Source organism: Urocitellus parryii, chromosome 1 (genome assembly GCF_045843805.1).
Source record: "Urocitellus parryii isolate mUroPar1 chromosome 1, mUroPar1.hap1, whole genome shotgun sequence".
NCBI lineage: Eukaryota > Metazoa > Chordata > Mammalia > Rodentia > Sciuridae > Urocitellus > Urocitellus parryii.
The window spans coordinates 43,694,353-43,717,054 of record NC_135531.1 but is presented as its reverse complement, the minus strand read 5'-3'; the positions used below and the strand labels follow the sequence as shown (position 1 = coordinate 43,717,054).

Sequence of the window (22,702 nt, the reverse complement as noted above, 5' to 3'; positions counted from 1 at the left end):
GGGGTAGGAGCTGCTGCAGGCCCACAGCCTGTTCCATTCTTGAGCTTAGACACTTGTGCTTTTCCCCCGTGTGGTTCCTCCAGGACACCCCTGCACTGGGCTGCAGCGGCAGGCAAGGCAGAATGTGTCCAATCGCTGCTGGAGTTGGGCATGGACAGCAACCTGCGGGACATCAACGAGAGCACACCGCTGGCCTACGCCCTGCACTGTGGTCACACGGCCTGTGTCAGGCTCCTCTCCCAGGAGAGCAGGTGCGCATCTGTGGGCACTCATCTGCTTCCTCCTCTCAAAGGCTTATGAAGTTGATGAGTTTTCTAATGGCTTAATATTATTATAATAATATAATAGTTGATAATTTCACCATCAAGTTTACTGTTATCTACTATTAGAGTGAAACGGTCTCCATTAGGTGGAACAAAACAGGAGTAATAAGTCTGAACCCATCAGCCTAATGCTAATGGACCTTGACTCTTCTTTCTTTTTCCTCTTCCCTTTATGCTTTCTCCTTTTAATCCTCCTTTTACCTAAACTAGCAGTTCTCAAAGTTTCTGTTCTCAAGGACTTTATATATCTTCAAAAATTGTTGAGGACCCCAAAGAGGTTTGATTTATGTGAGCTACACCTATCAGTATTTATGGCATTAAAAATTAAAACAGGCCAGGAGTGGTGGGTGGTCTGCGCCTGTAATCCCAGCAGCTGGGGAGGTTGAGGCAAGAGGATGGAAAGTTCAAAGCCAGCTTCAGCAACTTAGCCAGGCCCTAAGCAATTTAGCACCACTCTGTCTCGAAATAAAAAATAAACAAAAGTCTGGGACTATGGCTCACTGGCTAAGTGCCCTTGGGTTTAATTCAAAAAATTAAAACCAATTTTTAACAATTGGTTTTATTTAGTAATTCATTTAAAGTAATAAACAACCCATGGCATTTACATGTTAACACAAATGCAAATTTTAGTTAAAAACAATTATTTTTTTCTAATTTCCAAATATTCTATTTTTTTTAAATAAGAGAAGCAACATTTTTCACATTTTTAGCCAATTTCTTTGATATCTTAATAAAAACCTAGTAGAATACAGCTGGGTTACCACATCTACTTCTGCATTCAATCTGATATGATATGATGTTTTGGTTGAAGTATTTTTTTTTCTTTTTTTGGTACTGGGGACTGAACCCAGGGGCACTTACCCACTGAGCCATATCCTCACCCCTTTTTTATATTTTATTTAGAGGCAGGATATCACTGAGTTGCTTAGGGCCTCAGTAAGTTGCTGAGGCTGGCTTTGAACACACAATCCTCCTGCCTCAGCCTCTGGTTGAAATATTTAAAGACAATCTGGCCTCACATAGATAAGTCAATGGAAAAGGAGGAGTATTTCAATAGCCTTTTAGATCATTGTGAATATTTTTCTTTGATATTATAGCAGAACTTGACAAGTAGTTGTATCCTAATGGTTAGCTACAATAGGGACTCTATCAGCATATTAATGAATTTTTTTAGACTTTATTACATTAGAATCCATTACTATATTTGACGCTTACACTTTAATGGTTCTTATACCCAAGCATGATTTATAGCCTCTTAAATTGCTTATTTGGAAAATATTGGTTCACTTAGTTATGAAGAACTTTTTAAATGACATATTTTATTAGACAATATCAAAAAGTCATATTTGTTAGTACCACTAATGATCTCCTCATAAAAGCCTTTATATATTGAAATGCCATCAAGCTTACAGAATGAATACAAGTTTCCCAAAATCCTAATTTTTACTTAAAAGCTAGACTTTTGTCATTGGCAACAATAATAGCCAGGTCTTTACCTTGAATTACAAGTTCCCTTTGTGCATTTTTAATGTATCCTTATTGTATACTTAAGGTATATAATATGATGTTTAATATGCATATTTATAGTACAGTTAACTACTGGTCAAGTCACTTAACATATCCTTCATTTTACAGTTACCTTGTGTGTGTGTGTGTGTGTGTGTGTGTGTGTGTACGTGGTAAGAATACCTAAATTCTATTCTCTTAGACATTTCCACTATATAATACAAAAAATATTGCTATAGTTTGAATCTTGAATGTACCCTGAAGGCCCTATGTTTTGGAGACTTGGTCCCCAGACTATGGTGCTGTTGGGAGGTGGCAGAACTTTAAAGAGGTAGGTCTTAGTGAAAGGAAGTTAGGTCACTAGGAACATGGTCTTGAAGGAGATATTGGGACCCCAGCCTCTTCCTCTCTCTTTGCATCCTAGCCACCATGAAGTGATCAGTTTCCTCTATCACGTACTGTTCCCATGGTATACTATGCCATCACAGACTCAAAGCAACAAAGTAAAATGACTGTGTACTGAAACATCTAAAATAATGGCCAAAATAAACCTTTCCTCCTTTTAACATGTTTATGTCAGGTATTTCATCACAGTCACAGAAAGCTACATAAATATTATTAGCTATAGTCCTCATGGTAAACTTATTAATTATACATACTCTAAACTTTGTACCCATTGGTTGTATCTCCGCATCCCTACCCTGGACTCCACCCTCACCTCTGATTTCCACATTTCTATTCTCTGTTTCTATGTATTTCACTTTATTTTTGTTGGAGAAAATATCAGAAAATACCCAACCCCACATCACTGTTGTTTGACTGCTGGTCATAAAAATAGTGTTCCATGAAAAAAAGTGACTTGTTCTGTTGGCAACCCAAACAATGCCCCATGTGCTTTACCTCAAGATAACCATCAAGCCTCAGTATATAGCAGAAGAGCTCTTGAGTTTTCTCATTTTGTCAAATAATGTATACTCAGGGGTAAATATTTAATCAGCTTAATAACTTTTTCTTACCTCAATAGGACAATACTAAATTAAGTGGCTTTCTATTTTTAACTGCATTGATGTCACTATTGTCCTGATTTGTGCTAAGGTGCCCACAGCTTTACCCACAACATCCATTGCACTACAGGTATACAGGCAGTTAAAAAGGTAAATGACCTGACATGTTGGTATTATTACTAGTGTAGTGTAACCTGCATGGAAACTCCCAAAGATTCTTGGGGACTCCTCCCCTGGATTTCAGTGGACCATACTTTGAGACTTGCTGGCCTAAAGCACAGCCTGTAACAAGAGAAGGAGGTGGTAGTAGGAGATACTAAAATAGCATTAATTAGCATAGGAACCTATTCTGTGTGGGAGCATATAGAGAATGTCAGAGATCCCAGGACTTCTTCTGGTTGTATCAGGAATTCAGAACCTATGCTCAATATTTCAAAATGCATATTGGAAGGTGAAAGAATGGAAATAAAAATACACCATGGGAACAATGATTGAATCACGTACTATGTGACCTGTAAGAAAAGCATTGATATATGCACCCAAAATAAGTGGTGATGTTTTTCAAATTATAGATTACAATATGTCACTCCAAAGAGTCATGCTGCAATCTGACTCTTAGGGGCCATGTGTGTGGGCCAGTTTCATCATTCATTCATACTGCAGAAAGCAATAACTCTTGCGGCCTCAAAAGAGAATAACAATTTTCCAAGGAACAAAAACAGAATAGTGCCTCCGAGAAACTCTTGCCATAAGTAGAGCCATCAACAATTGCTGACCTTTTTCCTTTAGAATTTGCCTGCCCACAGGTATTGTTCACTTTTCTTCTACTATCACACCCAACCCCTGACATGCACATTTCCTCTTTAGCTGGAGCTCAGACTAAGGTTGCTCTCCTGTCTCCTTTAGTACACTTTTTAAAGTGTTTTAGTATTTCCAACAGCAAATTTAGCAAAAAGTGAAACAAAAAGAAAGAAAGAAAAAGAAAAGAAAATACAAATAGCATAAAATGGGCAAAGTTTCTGGGGTGCATAAGGTTGGTGCTCTGTCCAGATTCCCTGGGATCCTCTTCACAGAAAGAGGAAAAGCACATTCTCCCCACCTCTGCAACTTTCACCTTCTGCGAGGTGAGGCCTGAATTAAACCCCTGGCCTTTATCTCTTCACTTACAGCTTGTCTGTCCTTTTTTTTTTTTTTTTTTTTTTTTTTACACTGGGGATTAAACCCAGGGGTGCTTTACCACTGAGCCATATCTCCAGCCCTTTTTGTTTTTCATTCTGAGACAGGGTCTTACCTAGTGCTTAGAGCCTGGCTAAATTTCTGAGGCTGGCCTTGAACTTGCAATCCTCCTACAGGCATGTGCCACCACACTGGGCAAAGCTGTTCTGCTATTGAACAGTTAAGACTTGAAGCTGTTTCCAGCTTAATTTATCTCCTAGTGAAAACAGATTACCTAGGGTGGATTTCATAAGGGTGTTCCATGAAGGAGCAAGCAGGGGACTGAAGTGACAAGGAACCCCTTCTGCAAGGGGGTTTAAAGGCTGAGGGTTCTTGCATAGCACCTTTTACTTGAGAGGTCTTTGGGGGTATCCGTGGATGATCACAAACAATCTGACCAAGCAGATGGAATACTGGAGGTCAGTGTTTTGATCAACAATATTTCCACTTCCTGTCCTCACATACCATCCTTATCCTTTGATATTTCCATAGAGCAGAGCCTGCTCGACCCCTTCCCTCCCAGAGCAGTCACCCCCAGAAGAAGGAGGGACGGTTCAGCATGCTCAACCAAATCTTCTGCAAAAACAAGAAAGAAGATCCGAAAGCCCATCAGAAGGATCACAGCAGGGACCGACACAGGGGGGAGGACACCTCGGAAGTCGATGACATCATCACCACCTTTGACAGCATCGGGGATACTAACTGCCAAGAACAGCCTGGTGACCAGGTGGCGATGGTTGACTTTAAGAAGAGGACCTCAGAGAATTCAAAGTATCTCTTGCCAGAAAAGAAACCTCTGGTCCGTAAAGGGCTTCCACCAATCAGAACACAGAGTCTGCCACCTATCACACTGGGCAATAACTTCCTGACCGCCTCCCATGGAACCACTTCCCTCGTTGGCCTGAGCTCTGGCACTCAGCACACCACCCAACGATCACAGAAAAGCCGAAGCGAACAGGATTTACTAAATAACAAGACTGGCTGCCAGCTGTTGTTAGATAACCCCTGGAGAGGTGACTCTAGTCAGGTGTTCTCCTACAAAGCGTGGACTGTGTCTTCCTCGGATAAGCTGCTGGACAGGCTGCTCGCTGGCCGGCCTGGTCACCAGGAGCAATCTGGGCCTACACACCTTCCTCATCTACACAACCCTTCACCAGGTAATGTCCTTGATTTCATCCTCTTCATTCCTGGCAGTCTCTACACAGGAAGTATCTGTGCAGTTCTAGGTTAGGAATTAGAAACTCGGTAGCCAAGAAGGCAGGTCAAGAGTAAAACGCTGGAGATTTATAGGTTATGAAAATATTCTGCTTTTCCACCCTGACAGCAATCAAGGAAAAAATGTGTTTTGTGCATTTTTATCTTCCCAACAAATACGTGTGAGGTCTGCCAGATTGGAGCAGAAGTAGTACCCTTTCCATTAAAAAGGATTCTTAGCTGGGCGCAGTGGCGCACACATCTAATCCCAGCAGCTTTGGAGACTGGAGGCAGGAGGATGGAGAGTTCAAAGCCAGCCTCAGAAAAAGCAAGGAGCTAAGCAACTCAGTGAGACTCTGTCTCTAAATGAGATACAGACTAGGGCTAGGCTCAGGGGTTGAATGCCCGTGAGTTCAATCCCCAGTACTCCCCCTCCCACTGCCTGCCAAAGGAAAAAAAAAGATTCTTAACCCCAATATGTGGCAGAATCACCCCTGAGAGGATGATTCACATGATTTTCTGTTTTAAAATTAGGTACTGAATCCTCACCCCAGACCTACTAAACCAAAATCTTGGCGAGGGGGGGGGGGGGAGGCAATGCCTTGTTTGTATGCATGAAGAAATGTAACACATTTGCACATTTATGGTTAAGTCTCAGAGTACCAAAGGATTACACAAAAGTTCTCCTCTCTGCCTCTTCCCTCAGCTACCCAGTGCCCCTCATCCAAAGCTACCAATATCATTAATGTTTTATCTTTCCAGAAATATTTTGCACACATACATATCTGCACTTACATACAAAATGTGTTCATACCCTTTTAAAAATATGACATATCCCACTTAAAATTTTTTATTTTTATACACAAATAAATGAGTACGTTCCCCTCCTCATAAATAAATACATCACACTAAGTAATTTATTTTTTATTGCATAGGTGATTCTGATGCACCCTAGAGGCTAGGAACTTTGGGTGCTGCAAAAATAGCTTTCAAAATCTGTTCAGTTACATAATGCCTTGTTGAATTTTAAATGAATTAATGGTCAATATTTAAAACTTAGGACATTTTACATACAAACTGAAAATTTCTAGTTTCTCTTAAGAAATATAAAAAATCTGACAGCACTGAATACAAATTCCCATGTGGTAATAATTGGTTGGATCTGAGTAATCACTGTACCCTGGGCTTCCACTGACCCCAGTTCAACTCGGTCTGCACCACTTACTCCTTATCATTATGTTACTGTTGTTATGGTAGGGTTAAGAAAGAAAATGATGTGTTTCTTGGACCCATATTTCTGTCAAACGTAGAAAAACAAAACACAAAGAGAGCAATGTATTTTAAAAAGTAGTGGAGGCCCACATTTCTTTTAGGATGAGGAACATTCTTCCCTGTTTAATATACAGCATGTTTAACTCTCTTCTCTCATTGACATATGGCTAGTGCATGAAGACTTTGAAGTAGAAAATGCTTCCCCTCACATATATTGCTACATATTTAAAAGCAGGATAAATATGGATTAGCACATAAAGGTTATTTCCTATATCTGGGAAAAACTCCACTCAAGGTTTTGCTTCCTCTGCAAAACACTAAAGGATTTGGCTGGTGACATGGGTAATATTTTTGCATTTTTTTTCTGCAGAAGGATGAGGAAGGGAACACATGGTTTTGCTACCTTTTAACACTTTAGTGGCCTCTAGGGCATAACCTAGCCTGCTTTCTTGAGTTAGTCATATCCTGAGCAAGCTAATAACTTCTCTTTTTAAAAATCTTTTGAGATTTTTAAGGTCTTATTCTCCTTCTGTTCCAAGGACAGCCTTAAACTGTCTTTTCTATCAATTTAGGATTGGGTTTAGCTACCTATAGCAGAAACCCAGTCATAGTGGGTTAAATACATAGAAGTTTATTGCATTTGTTACCAAATCAGGCACATTTTTTCCAATGTACAGTATGCCAATCACTGAAACAAGTGCAAAAGAGAATTTATCCACAAGGCAGCCAAGCATAGAGGAAGTAAGAAACTGAAATCTCAAATCCGCCACCCTGAGAATAGGGTTTGGGGATATTTATGGGGTAAAGAAGCAGGCTGATTTGAGACATGGGGAAAAGTGATTGGAGGTAAAGTCACACAATCTGCCTGTGCACAATCAAACTTCATGGATCTTCATGGGACACATGTTTAGAAAATTGAGGCATTAGCATGATGTAAAGGGAATTTTTGGCCTTGTGACATCAAAAGGTCACCCATCAAATACCTGCATAGGCCTATATGAAGTCAGTGATTTCAACAAAAGCAGCCTTCAAGTCCCTAAAAAGCAACCTGGGCAACCATTATCAAAAACCACACAAGAGAGGTGTCAGCATAGCTAATGGGAGACTATTAATATATTGCTCAACTACATGAACTGCATGGACTTCAAAATTAGTGATTAAAAAAAAAAAATCAGCTAAGAGCAAGGGAAAGCCCGAGGGCCCAGAGTTAGAGACATAATAATGTAGTTTTTGTTGTTTTTGATCTTGAACTCTTGAACTGTTGCCTCAGCCTCTGGCATACACAACAACAACTATGGTAAACTGTGCTTAGTGTGAGACTAGGGAAGCTGTGTTTGTGGACTTGTAATTACCAAGGTTAGGATTCTGTCCTCCCATGGAGTCTTGGAGACTGAGGCCTTATTCTTTTGGTGGTTACATTCTTGCAACTGGCCCTAGGGTCCTTGAAGGATGCTTCTATACTTACTTACAATTGCAAGATGGCCAGGCAAAAGGTTGAGGTCTATGGAACAAAGGCTGGGGTTACTTTCCTGGGAAAGAAATATGAAGTATGGTATGCGTTTTGCAGATTTTTGGTGACTGCATGTTCCACAGCCTAACATATGGTTTCTACCCTCCAGATCACTTCCCAGTCAATAGCTGATGATGCAGGAAGAAGTAAGGGTAGGGGAACACATGTCCCCCAACTAAACCAGCTCCCATTATGAAGTGTCATAAGGCTCACACTGCTATTTGCATTTAATTGGCCAACCTTCCCTCACATTGCAAAGAAGACTGAGAATTGTAGTATTTTAGCTGGGCACCTCACTGTCTCCCCCAAAATGGATTTCTGTGTAGTATTTTTTGGTTTTGTTTTGCACACCTGGGGTTGAAGTCAGATTCTCACACATGCTAGGCAAGACCTCTACTGCTGAGCTATATTCCCAGTCCTTATTTTTGCAAGGTCTTTCTAAATTTCCCAGACTGATTTCAAACTTGCAATTTTCCTGCCTCAATCTTCTGAATTATAGGAATAATTTCAGCTGGAATACAGGTGTGCACCACCATGTCTGGCTGAATTTGTTTTTAAGGGAGAAGGAGTAGAGATTGGATAGAAAACTAATAGAGAGATTTTGCCTCATGTGTCATCCAAAAGTTTCTGTGTTATTTGAAATAAATGGACATTTGATAAATTTGGTTGAGGATTTGCTTGGTCTCCAACAAAGTAACTAGAAAAGTCCCAGAGCAGCAGACTGGCACAAAGGAGAAGTGAAAGTTTCCAAGGCTTTCTTAAGAAATCATTTGTGCTTATTTATCCTACAGAATTAATGTCAGCATATTATAGAGATACATTCATACCCATGGTTAGCGCAGCACAATTTACAATAACAGAATTATGGAACCAGCCTAGGTGCCCATCAACAGACAAAAGAATAAAGAAAGTGTGATATGTATACACAATGGAGTTTTATTCAGCCATAAAGAAGAATGAAATTATATCATTTGCAGGAAAATTGATGAAACTTGAGAATATTATATTAAGCAAAAAAAAAAAAAAAAGCCAAACTCAGGAATCAAGGGTCATTTATTTTCTCTCATATGTGGAAGAGGGGGAAAAGGGTAGAAAAAAGTGGCAGGGGCAGGTCTCAGGAAAATCAAAGGGAGATCAGTAGAGTAGAGGAAAGGGACCAGGAATAAAGGGAAAGAAAAGGGAAGTACTGGGGAATGATAATGGCCAAATTATGTTGTTATGTCATGTACATATACAAATATGTAATAACAAACTACAGTGTTATGTGTAATTATAACTCACCAATAAAAATAGAGAGATAAAAAATGAAATTAGCTGTGCTTATATCAAAGTGTTTATTTTTACAGCCAGGATTTAAAAATCTATTTATTTATTTATGCTAATTATGACTAGGAAGCATTCAAGAAAACTGAGTCATGATAAGAGAAATCTCCCAAGAGTCTTCAGCCTATATATGAGCTTTCAAGGATATGGATTTGCTAACATGATTGTAAAACTGGCTTTTTATTTTTGTGGAGGAAGGGACTGGGGACCAAATCCCGGGCCTCATGATGCTAGAAAAGTAGTCTACCACTGAGCTTTAAATTGACTTTTGTCTTAGACACTAATCATACATAACAGTTTTTAAATGCGAGGGGTCTTAGTTATCTAATTACTCACTAAATGATTATTGAGTGTTTACCTGATGCAGTAACACATGCCTGTGCACTCACATACTTGGGAGGAGGATCCCATGAGCCCAACAATTTGATGCCAGCCTGTTCAACATACCAACCCTCCTGTCTAAACAAATAAATAAATAAATAAAAAGAAAGGGAAAAGAGGAGGAAGGAAAACTTTGTACCAACTTTGTGTCTTCCTCCTTTTCTGCTGTTGAGAGAACTATGCCTCTAGCCCCCCCCCCTCCTTGCCAGGTAGTTTCTAGATAGTTTTGGCCAATAGAAGACACTGGCAGAAAATAAAGAATAGAAAAAGAAAACCAGTTGTCTCAGGCAGCATTGGTTTCCTATGGAATCTCCAATAGGCTCACCTCCTCCAGCTCTCTCTACACAGCCTGTCACTCTGGGGTTCTGGCTTCTACTAGCTCCTGGGCCTTGGTAATACCATCTCCTCCCTTTATCCCTCCAGCCTGGAGATGGCTTTCTGCCATGGCTCCTCTCTAGATTGTTCTGTCACCCTGTCCTTGTGTTTGGCTTCCCAGATTTTCCAATATAACACGAATATTCTTATGAAATTCCCTCTGTATAAATGGACTAAAGAAGTCTTTTTTTTTTTAATATTTATTTTTTAGGTTTAAGTGGACACAATATTTTCACCTTACATTTATGTGGTGCTGAGGATCGAACCCAGTGCCTCATGCATGCTAGGTGAGTGCTCTACCACTGAGCCACAACCCCAGCCCCCTAAAGAAGTCTCTTTTTCTTTAAGAGATTTTTCTTTAAGATTAAGCTTAAAGAAATTTTGCCTCATGAGGCCTTTTCCAGTTACAATTAACATGCCCTAGAAAGTTGAACAAAAAGTTCAATGATTTGCTCCAAACTCTTAGTTAATTAGTGATATATTCAGAGCTTGATCCAAGAGCTACTAAATAGAAAGGTATCACCACAGTGACCATGTGTTCTTCTCTTTAAATCTCAAAGTTCGTTTTGTTGATTTGCATACCAATTACCTACCATGTAATTTTCTTATCAATTATATTGTCTTCCCCAAAATGAAGGTTCCCTGCCTTATGGATTTTGTTTTTGTGAACATTTTCAGACCCGTTTGATATGTGATTCTTAGAATTGCTGAGGCTTCTGCATTACAATCAAAGGGTTCACTTAAGTGGTTGTCAGTCTAAACAGGTTGAAATTTAGCTGATTTCTATATTGAGACTATATTTTCTGTGAAAATACTGTGGTAAAGCAATTGGATACTGTAAATCATATCATTTTTCCACTATCTTGAGCTTGGATAGTCCTTTTATCTTTGGATCTTTTCCTTTCCTGTTCCAGGTTCACTAGAAATAGCATGGGCCAGCAGTGCTACTATTTGAATTCTGGGCAGCTACTATCCTGTGCTGATATCAGCAACCCTGAACATTTAGCTGTAATGACGATTACTTAACATGCATTGAGCCCTGTCCATGGGCTAGACGTAGAGAGATTCAGGATGAAGCACTTATCTTAATGAGTCAGAATTTGGAGCACCTCAGCTTAATTCATTGTGAGCAGTTTTCGGAGAAAATGGAACAGAAAACTCTGTGGTGTTTTCTACCAGCCTGGTTATTTATAAGCCATCACAAGAAAACTAAGAAAGTGCTCACTTCCTTTCTCCCTCTAGGGAGAACTTCCTTCTCCAGAATTTTCTAGATTATCCCAGGAGCAATGCACTCTTCTTGTTGGGCAGGTGGATCTTGTAGCCCCTTTGTTTAAAATCAGCAGCAGCTTTGCATCTTTCCAGGACAAAATCCAAATTCCTAAACTGAGCACACAAAGCCCTTATCATGGCCTGGCTTCCCATTCTCAACTCACCCCTCCCATCTCAGATCCCCTACCCATCCCCTTTTGCAGTTCCTTGAATATCTCTCAGTTCCCTGAAAACCTGCTACCTTTCCATTGTATGACGTCTTCTTCTGTGTTATCTTAGCTCCTCACTGCTGTGCGCGTGTGACTGGTTCCTGCAATCTTTTAAGAGGCAGCTCAAAACTCACCTGTATTTGAAGGTCACCCTGATCCCTGGAGAGAGGTGGTGACTCTTCCTTACTTTTCATAATAAAAATAGCTCCACCTTGTTGGGTATTTCCCCTTCCTCTGCACTCCAAAAGAAGGACTTTTATTCCCATTTTATGGATGAAGAGATTGAGATTTGCAGAAACTAGCTGATTGAGATCTGAGGAGGTAGCAGAGCAGACATACAAGCAAGGGCTATGGGATTCGAGAACACGTGGACTTCAGTGCACCTTCTATTCTATTGTGACGCCCTCACATACTCACGGCACTATTTGTGGGGCTTCAGAACTCCAAGTTTACCTGTTTCAAGAGAGAGCTCTGGGCTGTGCAGGGCTCCACCCTGTCTCTCACAACCAAGCAAAACACCAGCATGACATGAAGTTGAATTCTCCTCCCAGCTCCCAAATTGCTGCCAAGGCCCCTTTTTCCACTCCTCCCATCCTAAGAATATTGCTTGACTCCTAGGGAAGCAGAACATTATGGGTTTTAGCGTCAGACAGACCTGGCCTGGAGTCTAGGCTCTGTCACTTCCCAGCATGTGAACTTGAGCACATTTTAGAACTCCTTCGAACCACAGGGTCTTCCTCATTTACAAAATGGGGAAGAGATTAGTACCTATCTCACAAGGAAAGCTGGTTGTCAGAATTAAATAAGATGATGCCTATAGCAATTAACCTACTTCCTGATAATAGTAAATGTTCACTTAATAAACATCATCCATAATTAGCAACATCTCATTTCTTAGCCTTGCAAATATCTGCTCATGCATTCATGGACAATTAAGGTATGAGCCGATTTGGGTTTTAATATAATTCTACTCAAGAAGGTTTTCTTTATAAATTATGGCTCCTGCAGTAATTTGACTCCCAAAATTAAAGGAATAAAGTATAATGGAAAAATATCCACCAATGTAACTGGAAATTTTCCTCAGTCTCCAACAAATGACACTGTTTAGGTGACTGCCCCTACACAATCTACCACTGGATTCACATAAGTAGATGAAGACAGATCTTGGCTAATATTTTCTTTTTATTGCCTTTCTTATAATAAGGACTACTTAAACTCCATGAGCATTGCTATGATGATTCAGGTTCCTTCTTACTAGACTACTAGGCAAAAGGTCAACTTGTCCTTTTTTGCTAATGTTGATGGAATGCTTTACCTTGTACATGGTTTTACACCTGTCCTTTCAATCTTCTTGACAACTGGAAAAAGCTACAATTATTTTCACCATTTCAGATTTGAGGAAATCGGAGTTTAGAGAGGTTAGTCACTTACCCAAGATGATACAGCTGAAACCGGGCAAGCAGGGAATGCAGCTTAAGCCTGTCTGACCTCAGAGCCAAAGCTCCTATTCATTATAGGATTTGAACGACTTTTAAAATGGACTTCAACAACTTTTGTATGTTCCCTTCTATTTTCAGACATCTGGGATACCCATCTCTCATAGTCAGTACTGAGTGTTGAATTTTTAACAACTGACTCTCCAGGAGAAAAATCAGTGCTTTCTTATTTTTGTGGTAGAAATAACTTGCACTTGATGGCCAAGTTTAAAACACCAGGATAGTATCAACCAGCTCACAAAATTCCTGAAAGTGTAGCCATCATCTCTCAGGAATAGGTTCAAATGGCACACACAGCTCCAGGACACCCCTGCCAACCATCAGAGTTGGAGAATAGTGATTTCCTAAGCACTTTACCCAACTGTCTTCTAGGTCAGTGATTCACAATCCTGGTGGAACATTTGCGTCACCAGAGAGCTAATGACAATCCGACGCCCTACCTCCAGAGATTCTGATTTCATTGACCTGGGGTATAGCCAGGTCAGCAGTAATTTTATTAAAACTCAAATCATTTGGAGGTACAACCAGGGTTGAGAAACACTGCTCTGGGGAGAAAATATCCTTCTTATCATTCATTCATAAAAGATGCAATGAAAATGTGGTATTCTATATCAAATCTATATTTCCTTCACCTTTTCTAACTTAAGTTTTATAGAGAAATTGACCAGCTATGCTTGTTTATAAGATTTTATTTAACCTAGTTTATTCAAGAAATGATTTCCAATGTATTTTCATCTAAACAGTGAGTGGCATGTAGCAGAAATGCAATGGAGTGTGGTCATTATTATTTTCATTGTTATTATACCTTGAATTTAGTGATCTCTTAACAAACTCTTATGATTCTCTCCTCCACTGATTTTATAACTTGCTCTTGGTTGAGACTCAAATAATTAATGCAATTATGTTTGTCCCCAGGACAAAATTTTCAACATCTCTCCCCAAACAGACCCAAAATCAGGGATCTTCCTTTCTCTCGAAACAACCTAGCTCCCCTACCAGATCAAAAATGTAAGTACCGTGGCTCTTCCTATTCTTCCTTTGCAAGCGTTAACATGTCTAGATGCAACCAATGTTATTTCACCTTATTTTCATTTTGAGAAAGAACATCAGCTACTAACACTTGTGAATTAGAGGAAAACAAAGAATAAAAATAAAGATGAGTAATTCTTATTTTGGATAAAAACTTAAAAAAAGAGTATTCCCTCCCTTCAGAAATGTTTGTGTTTGAACTCTAAAATCAAACCAGAAGTTTATTTTGCTTAACATCTTTAAGAAGGTACTTTCAAAATTCTTGATTTTTATTTCCTTACTGGATAAGACAAAGAGAAATGTGCTTCGCTTTTAAACTCATAGTGCACCTACTCCTAACAAAAGGAATGCTGTTCATCAAGATCATTTGATGTATTTATTTGGCATTCTTGATACATTTGATAGTGTTTTACACAAAAAAACCCACTAATATAAAATATTAATATATACTATGGGCCAGTGATCTTCAAATTTGAGTGTCTAAATATTACCTGGTATACCTACCATAAAGTAGATTACTAGGCATAACACCTATTGATTCTGAATTTATGTAGCCTTATACTGGACTTTAAGGCCAGTTATATTATTATTCCCATCATATAAATGGTAAGACCAAGTTCAGAAGAGTTACATGACTTCCCCAACAACACCCAGGTTGTAAATAGCAGAGCCAGGAGCAAAACTACAGGATCCTAAGTCAGTTCCCTTTCCTCACAAAAAAAGCAACACACTGGATTCTAATTTCCTTCCTTCTTTGTCTTCCTGCCCCACCCTGTCCTGTTTCTCTCTCACATGCCTGCTGTCTCACTCCGTCTCCCCCCACCTCACCCCCCCACAGGCCATTCATATCTTAATTGTCAGATTATTTAAGAACTGTCCTAACCATTTCAGACAAGTTCCTTAACCTTTTTGTATTTCACTTTCCAAACTGTGGCTATAACAAGGGGAGAGCCTGATAAAATGGTTGGAAGGACTAAATAAAATAACATATTTATGTACGTAAAACACTTGGCACATGTTTGCACAGAGCAAACAGGACAATATGTCCTCTTTCCCTCAGGCTACATTTTGCAGGAGACCAGTCAAGAGTTCTAGAACTCTTTAGGTAAAAACAATAAAGTATGTGGTCTTAGTACAACCTCATTTTTTTTGTAGATGAGGAACTAAGGAGTAGTGGAGTATTTTATTCAAAGTCACACAGAGTTAAGAAGCAGAAGACTAGAACCTGACAGGTCAGCTCTTCTGCCCTTCCTAATTTGTGTGAAATCCAAGTATTGGATCAGTCAGAGTTCCGGTTTTGTGTCCTTTTTAATTATTGCATCAAATTCAAACCTGAGCCCATCTTTAAGAAGAACTGTAGCCACAAAGACATCTGGTTAAGAAGTCAGTCTTGAATCCTGGTGGGGCTTGGAAAAGCCAAAGAGGTTTCCTTTGGCCAAGCCCAGAAGTTTGCTTTCACAATTAACTTTCAAGAGAGAAGCCAAAGATCTCTGACCAATTTAACTCGAGGAAAAAGAAATACAAGATCCCAGCAGCTCAGGAGGCTGGAAAGGAGGATCATGAGTTCAAAGCCAGCCTCAGCAAAAAGTGAGGCACTAAGCAACTCAGTGAGGCCGTGTCTCTAAATAAAATACAAAATAGGGCTGGGGATATGGCTCAGTGGTCAAGTGCCCCTGAGTTCAATTCCCGGCAACCCCATCCTCCTCACCCCCTCCCTCCCCCCCCCAAAAAAAAAAAAAGAAAGAAAAAGAAATACAAGGGCACACTGAGCTCTTCCTAAAAGTAGCCTCCCAGCTACTCAGGAGGCTGAGGCAGGTATATTGCAAGTTTGAGGCAACATTGGCAATTTAGCCAGAGTATTGTCTCAAAAAGTAAAAGAAACCTGAGACCCTTTAGAGGTTTGTTTAAAAGCACAGTACAAATGTCTTAGGGCTTGTTTAGAGCCTTGTGCTGACTTGACCATCCATAGCTGCCTCACCCTAAGGAAGAGTTCTGACAGGCACGCAGAGCCCAATCATGTTTTGATCAAACTTGGCAATCTTGTATTTGTGCATATTTGAAATCTCTGACTACATATGGTAAGCCTGAATAGATATGCATACCCAGCATTCCTCCACAGTCCAGCTCTGGCCAACATCTTCTTAGAAATGCCTCCACTCCTTAAGAAATAGCACACTCCCTTGTGAGCCCAGGAGGAAGCAGTTCTTGACCATTTCTTTCTGTTTTTTTCTCTGCAGTTCTATCTGGAGAACCACTAAGAACAAACCGAGTGCTTCCTGCGATTCCAAGTCAAAGGGGACACAGCACACCACTTGGAGAAAGCGATTGCCCTGCCAATACCACCAACACTCCCAACTAACTGGGGGGCCCTGACTGCAGGAACACAGATAGCATATATTTTCAACTCCCAAAGGACGAGATTACTCTAGTTTGTAAGAACAAAGACTAATTTAGTGAACTGCACTCTATAAGCCATTCACAGTTTTTTTTATAACTCAGAATTCCTTATTCCAAATAAAGACAGTTCCTAAATAAGCACTTAGAATCTTTGAGTGTGCATATATTTAAGTCTGTAAGTTTCTGTGACCTCTACTTGCCAAATTTTTAAAAATGTGTTATTAGTAGGGAAACTTAGCTGTGTTTGATTTGCTTTGTGACATGTTTGCTGTTATGTCTGCTGAATGATTTCATGTGTTTTTGTTTTTTAATGCTTTGCTAAATAAAAAAACAAAAAAGATATCCCAGACTTTTCTTCGCATTTATTAAATGACAAAACATAATGAAAATTTAAGTAATAAATTCCCATAAGCATCACAGTCTATGACTTTTAAATGTATGATCTTCTGCAAAATATTTTCTAATATTGTCAGTTCCTGGCTGCAGCCCAAATCACTTGACATTGTCTGTGTCCCATCTTTGTTATTTGATGATTTCCACCTACTGTTTTGTTCAGATATGATTGATTATTCCAAAAGTAGAAGGTCATGTGAGTTGGCAAAGTGTACATCCTGGCCTACCATAATTGAATAGGCATTTCTCACACATTCCTCAAATACTCTACATAATTAATAGTTCTTTTTTTCTGTTTCAAAATAATGGTTTCTGCCTACTCAAGGCCTTCTCAAATCTATGACTTAGTAAGGTTTTGAAAGACTACTTCTAACTGCAGACCTCTTTACTAAGATGTTTATGTGCTGTTTGGATTTATTTTGGCTAGAGTCCTGTATAAAGTTCAAGGCTTAGCCACATAAGATGATGAATACTCCCTGTAATTTCTGAGCTTGCATGTTATTTTGTAAATATCTCAACTATAGGATTTACTACTTTATATTAGTATTATTCTTTTAAAAAGAACAGACTCTCCCATTAGCTACATAGAAGCTCCTTTAGGGCCAAATTGCAGTTCTTTGATTTTGCCCTTCTAGAAATTTGTGCCGAGCCTGGCACAAAGTAAACACTGGGTCATTTAATATTTATCAGGAAGGAACAGAAGTAGACAGGGAGTTGGCAAGAACAGGAATTGTAGAAAGTGATAATGAAGAAGTCACAATCCCATTTTGACAATGGTAGTTGTCTTAATCAGACGTTTTTAACTTAAAGTCTATGGATCAACCTCCAAGCTGTGCCACAGCTAGAAAGAAGGAAAATTCTGGTACAAATAGAAGAACTCTCAGGACTCAGATTCTGAAGGGTTTTCTTTTTTGTTGTCTTGTTTGTGGGTTGTGTTTTTCTTTGAAGAAGAATGCTTTGTTCGATGTGCCACCAGGCTACTTCTGAACCCATGTCCATGAGTTAGACATCTTGTCAAATACTACCTATAGGCTAGCTTCTGCTTCAATAATAAACAACCCCAAAAATCTCATTGGCTGACACAATTTGTTTCTCATCCACAATACATGTCCCACGCCAGCTTGCAGAGTTGGATTGATATAGATTCCTTATTGCCATGTGCTTCCTTGGTGACCAAGGCAGAGGAAATGAGACATGTGTCTCATAATTTCCTTTAGCATTTCATTAGCCAAATCAAATCATGTGGGCATGACTAACTTCAAAGAGGGAGGGAAAGGAGTACAGAAATGTAATCCTTGCATGTGTCTGGAAAGGAGAAAATTAGAATATTTATGAATTATCAAAAGAGGACTGCACTAACCAAAACTCAGGTCCTAAGTGATCATTTAAGGACACTGGTATGATCCTCCTCTAAGTAAATAATTAAAGAGGTCAAAGTAATTTAAAAAACAAAATGCATATTGCTATGGGAAAAGCCACTATCCCCTAATGTCTTCACTTCTTTATATACACATACACACAAAGAATCTTCTGATGTCAGGACTTTCTTTCCAATTTAGTTTAGGAATTGTTTTTAGCTATGAAGAAATAAAATGCTGCTCACTTCCACCTCTTTCAATAGAGCAGCTGTCCTTTCCCCTTCAGCTAAAGTTGCTTACTGGGCAGATTCATCCTTGGCTAATATTTTACTGACCAAATCAGAATATTAACTACTAGAGTTTGGATCTAAAATATCTCCCAAAGCCCATGTGTTCAAGTCCCCAGCCTGATGTTATTGGAGAAGGTGAAATATTTAAGAGGTGGGACCAAATGTAGGCTTTTCTATTATTTTGGGCATACCCTTGAAGGGGACAGTGGGACTCTGGCCCCTTCCACTCTCTCCTTTTTTTAAATTCTGGCCATGAGGTAAGTAGGTTGTTCCACCTTGTGCTCCTGCACTATGTGCTGCTTCACCAAAAATCCAGATTCAATGGGGCCAACTAGTCATGGACTAAAACCTCCAGAACTCTGAGTCAAAAATAACCCTTTTCTCTCTGTAGATTATCTCATGTATTTTGTTACAGTGATGGAAAGCTAACTAACACATTGAGCATTCTCTAACTAGTACCTGACTTTTAAAAATTTCAGGCAACCTTTTCTTCTCAAATGACTTTTCCTTCTTTTATCACTTATATTTGCCTTCATTGCAAAGAATATATTATTCATTTACACATGTAAAAATCATAACTCTGCATATATTATTTCATTTGAATCATTACAACAACAAGAGGCCCTGTCACCAGACAATTCAAGGCAGAAAAAGAAATTAAGTGAATTTCCCCAAGTCATCCAGCTAATAAATGGAAGAGAAGGGCTTTGAATTAAAGTTTCTTTAGTTTCATCACCCACACACAGAATACCCAAACCATTGTTTTCTGGTTCCAGAAAATTCATTCTCATTTCATAGAATGACATACTTTGGGCAAAAACTCCTTTCTGATTTGTACAGTAGAGCAGAGCTGCTGTTGTGATTTGAGGAAAATGCCTACCAACTCAGTACTTTGTGCTAAACCATATAGGGTTGTTGGTTTTTTCCCATTTTTTTTAGTTTCCTTTGGTAATCACCTGGTTTAACACAGGTATTATTTCTTCCAGTAAACACTTGATCCGATATTCTCATTTTCCTGGAATTTAGCCAGTACAAATAGATTTATATAACTCTGATTTATTATCCTTTCCAACTTTACCAGAGCATATAGCTTGACATTCCATATGATTTTAGAAAACTCTACCAAGTGACTGATTACAAAAATAGTGACTTCCTGAAATACAAACATAACCATTAATTTTGCTTTTGCCTCTACCTTTAGAAATTTATCAGTGCACACCTCTAAGCAAATGCTACCTTGCCCTTGAAATGTACTCTTTTGAAAACAACCTTTGGAATTCACCAAAGGACTAAATGGGATAGCTTAGAATAAGCATATTTGACCTTAGCATAACACCCAAGTCAACAACCAAATAATAAAGGAGTATGATAATGTTATGGGCCAGGCTAATGGGCAATGACCAAGCAGACTCCATTTTGCCCTCAGACTCCACATCATTAAGAAATGCTTCTCCCATGGAAAGCCCCGCCTCTATACCCATCAATAGTTGCTTAGCATAGCATGTTTGGCAACACAAAATGGCAATTCTTATACAATGTAAAAGTGTTCTCTCTTTGGTTCCCATTTTTCTTGGACAATGTATCCTGTCAGAGACTGATTGTCTAGATGTTAGTAACCATTCTTTAACTTGTGCTCAACTAGGGACATTTTTGCCCACTCCCTTTTCTGCTTATGATTTTAGATCTCATGATGTGTGTTTATGGTTTTGAATGATAGCAACAGCCACTTATGCTTTAATATGGTTTTGGACTATAAAAGGTGTGCTTAAACCCCAGAAGGGGATTGGAGGGTATAAACTTCAGCCTACCCCTTGGCCCACCAGCTGGTGGATCCAGACTGCTAACTGGTGCATAAAGTTTCCATCTCCTACTTTAAGATGGACTAGTGATTTATTGCAATCTCACCTTAACAATAACAATTCTCACATGTAGTAGTTAGGCCTTATCATTGTCTCCCTGGGGAAAATTACATTTTTAAATGAAGAAATTCTATCAGAATCACATATTTCCTAGACATTGACATAGAAATGTCAATACATGTGGATTAAAACTATTAATAAATGATAAGTTCATATCAAAACTATAGCCTTTCAAAGAAAATGCTTTCAATTCTGACTTCTATTTTCTCCCACCTCTTGTTTTGGGGGTTTGCTGAGTGAGTTTTCAGCTACCATTTTACACTAGCAAAACCGTCACTAGCGGGATAAGAGTAGTTATCATGTTGATAAATGTAAAACAGGAAATAACTTGTTAATCATTAAATCCCTACTAAAAAGAAAAAATAAATCGTACTAGGGATTGAGCCCAGGGGAGTTTTACCACTGAGCTACATCACAGTGCTTTTGTGGTTTTTAATTTTGAGAAAGGTCCCACTAAGTTGTTTAGGTCCTCACTAAGTTGCTAAGGCTGACCTTGATCTTGAAATCCCCCTACCTCAGCCTCCCAAGCTGCTAGGATTATAGACATGAACCACCATGCCCAGCAAAAAAAAAAAAAAAAAAAATTATTAATGGCAAATGGTAAAACACCTTGCAATTTCTAGTAAGACCAATGAAAGCAAAAGTCCCTTTAGGAGGATCAGGTAGAATCTAAGTGGTTGACAGTAAAGATAGGAAGCTGAAGTTTTTGGAGACTGAGGTCTGCTGTAAAATGAGAAGGTGGGGTGGAAGACAGAGCAGAAATCCAAGAACTGAACCCAGATATAAACAGATGGCCATGAGCAACATCTCTGCTGCTCCAAAAGTGAACCTGGGCCAGAGACATAACAGTGATTGATATAGAAGGAGGAAGGAAATTATTTCCATTGCTTCTATGCATGTGACATAAAAGTACTTCCAAAAGCTATTAAGAGAAGCTACTTAGACACTGATAATAAGAAAGACAGGTTATGAGAAAACAAAACCACATCTTAGAGCCCAGAAAATTTTCCTCTGCAATGAGCAAGCCAAGGCCCAGCCTCAGCCTCAGAAAAAGGAGCTCTATTTCTCTTGACAAACACCTCAGACATTGCTCATAGAGCTCTTGGAAGATTCCAACTGCACCTTCTATTTACTTCACTAGGACTAGATTTAATCAGGTCCTACCTATAAGAAAGATACTGGGCTACAAGTATTAATGTTCCTTCATCAGATTAAAAAGGAAGCTCAAGACCTTAAAAATGGCCAGGTGCAGTGGCCCACACCTGTAATCCCAGTGGGAGGCTGAAGGAACTTTGGATAGGGCAAAGGGGGGGAGGGTAAGGAGGAGTATGGGGATAAAAAAAGATGGTGGAATGAGATGGACCCTAGGTACATATATGATATCATGAATGTTGTGACTCTACTTTGTGTACAGAGACATGAAACTATCATGCTCTATTTGTATACTATGAATCAAAATGCATTCTGCTGTCATATATAACTAGAACAAATAAATAAATTTTTAAAAGAAATTAAAACAAAAAAAGAAAGAGGTGATGGGAGGGGAGGGGAGGGGAGGGGGGAATAGGAAGGGCAGCACAATACAATAGACACTAGTATGGCCCTGTGTATAAATGTAGCTGTATAATCAATGTGATCCTGCAATCTGTACACATGGAAAAATAGGATTACGTACCCCATTTGAATCAAATGTATGATATGTCAGGATCATTGTAATGTTTTGAGCAACTAATAAAAAATTTTTTGAAAAAAGAAATTAAACCAAAAAAGGATCACAAGTTTAAAGCCAGCCTCAGCAAAAGCAAGGCACTAAGCAACTCAGTGAGATGCTGTCTCTAAATAAAATACAAAAAAGGGCTGGGGATGTGGCTTAGTATTTAAGTGCCCCTGAGTTCAATTCCCAGTACAAAAAAAAAAAAAAAAAAAAAAAAAAAAAACCTAAAAATGGACTTTAGGTGGATTACTGCTGGGTCAAACACTAACTACATTTGAAAATTCTTCTTCAAGCTGCTAAACTAAATGAGAAAAGCAGAGTTTCTGGAAGTATGTAAGGGAATAACAATAAGTGGAGGTGAAGTCAACCAGCCTAAGATTCTACAATTAGAGAGAAGCCACTAGAGGAACTTTCTCAAACATACATGAAAAATGAATACAGGAAAAAGTAAATACCAAGGCAATGCTTTTACATGTCCAATGGCTCATTCTAGGATATCTATACCAATGTTCTCTGAACAAGTGA

General features: G+C 39.0%; 1 protein-coding gene across 1 annotated transcript in view; it reads left to right on the top strand.

Annotated features, from left to right (window-relative positions):
* Ankrd55 (ankyrin repeat domain 55) overlaps nt 1–16,465 on the top strand; it is a 73,054-nt gene extending 56,589 nt beyond the window's left edge. The window contains exons 7-10 of the mRNA XM_026385952.2: nt 84–251; nt 4,541–5,205; nt 13,993–14,085; nt 16,344–16,465. Coding sequence (XP_026241737.2) covers nt 84–251; nt 4,541–5,205; nt 13,993–14,085; nt 16,344–16,465 — 1,048 coding nt within the window. The remainder of the gene's footprint in view (nt 1–83; nt 252–4,540; nt 5,206–13,992; nt 14,086–16,343) is intronic.
* Nucleotides 16,466–22,702: the final 6,237 nt, after the last annotated feature.